At 49.4% G+C, this 1,947-nt stretch overlaps 1 protein-coding gene across 1 annotated transcript in view; it reads right to left on the minus strand.

Moving 5' to 3' along the window:
* The window catches only part of LOC104130621 (myocyte-specific enhancer factor 2D homolog), a gene marked incomplete at its 3' end in the record, with an annotated part of 41,505 nt that overhangs the window by 5,073 nt on the left and 34,485 nt on the right, over positions 1–1,947 (minus strand). Inside the window, exon 3 of the mRNA XM_035899247.1 lies at positions 112–249. Coding sequence (XP_035755140.1) covers positions 112–249 — 138 coding nt within the window. The remainder of the gene's footprint in view (positions 1–111; positions 250–1,947) is intronic.

The raw sequence follows: 1,947 nt of genomic DNA on the forward strand, positions 1-1,947 counted from the left end.
GAGGGGGTGTTGGGGAGGGACGAGGGGATGAGGTTGGAGGGAAATCGAACAGAAAACAGAACAAAAAAGAACAGATAATGAAGGTTTTCCAGCCAAGGGGCAGGTACTTACACCGTATCGCTTGAACAGGATATCCAGATCCTCGCTGCCTTTACGGTATTTATCCTCCATCAAGGGGCTCTGGTCTATCGAGTCATCGCCGTCGGGCTCCGGGCTGTCACAGCCGTTAAAACCTTTCTTTCTTAACGTCTGAAAACACAATCGGGGACAGTTTGAGATCTGGGAGTGGGGATGGGGAACAGGGGAACCCGCCTGAGATGGGCACGTCCCATAGAATCATAGAATCAATCATAGAATCATAGAATCATAGAATCACTTTGGTTGGAAAAGCCCTTTAAGATCATCGAGTCCAACCTTTAACCTAACCCTGCCATCCCACCACTAAACCATGTCCTTAAAATGCCATCCCCCCCACCCCGAAACATCCCCCAGCGCATGAAGACGAAGACTCGCCCTTGCGCAAATTAACGTCGTCGCCCCGCGGTGGCGTTGAGCTCCACGGGGTTCAAGAGTCGGGATCCGGCCCTTGGGTTCCCACACGGAGGTGCCTTTAATTAAGGAATGACAACGTGGGGATGGACGGAGAGAAACTTCTTTGCTTCCAAGGGATCTGTTTACGCCAGAGCTGAGCTTGGCCCCGTCCCAGCTCAGGCGCTTTCGTCACCTACAATTACTACAACGACCAGGAGGGGAAATAAACCTTCACGATATCTGCTCTCCTGCTAAAAATAGGGAAAACCTCCTTACGCACCGGAAAACAACCCCCCAAAATAAGAAGCAAAAAGCAGCTTGCCCCCGGGCAAAACCTGGGTGGGGGGGTGGGGGGGGGCATTCCCCAAATGCAAAAGCTTCAAGGTGGCGTCTCCATTGTCAACGGGAGCCCAGGAATCACACTTTCGGGGACAGGGAGAACCCCAAAAGTACCTCTTTTCGGGCCAATTTGCAGATGGCGTTACGCACGCACGCACGTTTAATCACTCTATTTGCAAAATACCAGAAGCAATTGGGCGTTACGACGGAGCCATCCCTTGCCAATTGAGTTTTTTTGGGTTTTAGAAGTCAAAGCTGCAGAATTTCTTGGAAGTCTTCCTCTCTTTTCCTGCCAAATTCAGCGGGGGGGGGGGGGGAATAATAAAAAAAAAATAATAAAAAAAGAGCCTTGACAATTCTCCTCCGTCTCCCTAAAAAGTAATAAACAATAAAAAATAGAGATTTTTGAGGCCAAAACGTCTCCTGGAGGGGCTCCTCCATCTACCTGCAGGCTCCAGGAAACATGGAGCTTGTCCGGAGAATTTTTGCTGGAGCGGGATAAATCCCCACCGCATCCGAAGCCCGGTTTGGTGTTCCGAATAATTCCTGCCACCTAATAATTATTACCTAATTACCTAATAATAATTCCTGCTACCCCTAATTTGGGTTATTTATTATCTTTTTAGAGGGGGGGGGAGCAGGAATCTGGGGCGTTGGCATCGACAGGAGGTTCCCAGGGCTTTTTCCGCAGGTTCCCGAGGATTTTTCCCTATTATTTTCCTATTTTTGTACACGTCCTTGCTTGCTTTTAGAATGGGCCAAAAAAAGGAGTGGTGGGGAAGGAACAGCGTTGCCTTTTTTTAGGTTTTTTTTTCTTTGGAAAGTGCTTTTTTGAGGATTTTTGTTTCCCGATCCTTTTGTTTCGCCGCCGCAGCCGAAAGACGGAAAGTTGAGACCTTCCTTATAAAAAAAATAAAGAAGTGTTTTCTTCCTTCTCTTTCAGAAGCCAAACGGAAAAAGTCGTTCCATGAGCGGCGGAAGGGATGAAGCCGGGTTTCCTCCGGGTGCCGGCCGGGGAGACTCTCCGGTGTCTAATACAGGGCTGTGCCCACCTCGCCGCCGTTCTGGGAGCTGGGG

Source organism: Egretta garzetta, unplaced genomic scaffold (genome assembly GCF_000687185.1).
Source record: "Egretta garzetta isolate BGI_Z169 unplaced genomic scaffold, ASM68718v1 scaffold1028, whole genome shotgun sequence".
NCBI lineage: Eukaryota > Metazoa > Chordata > Aves > Pelecaniformes > Ardeidae > Egretta > Egretta garzetta.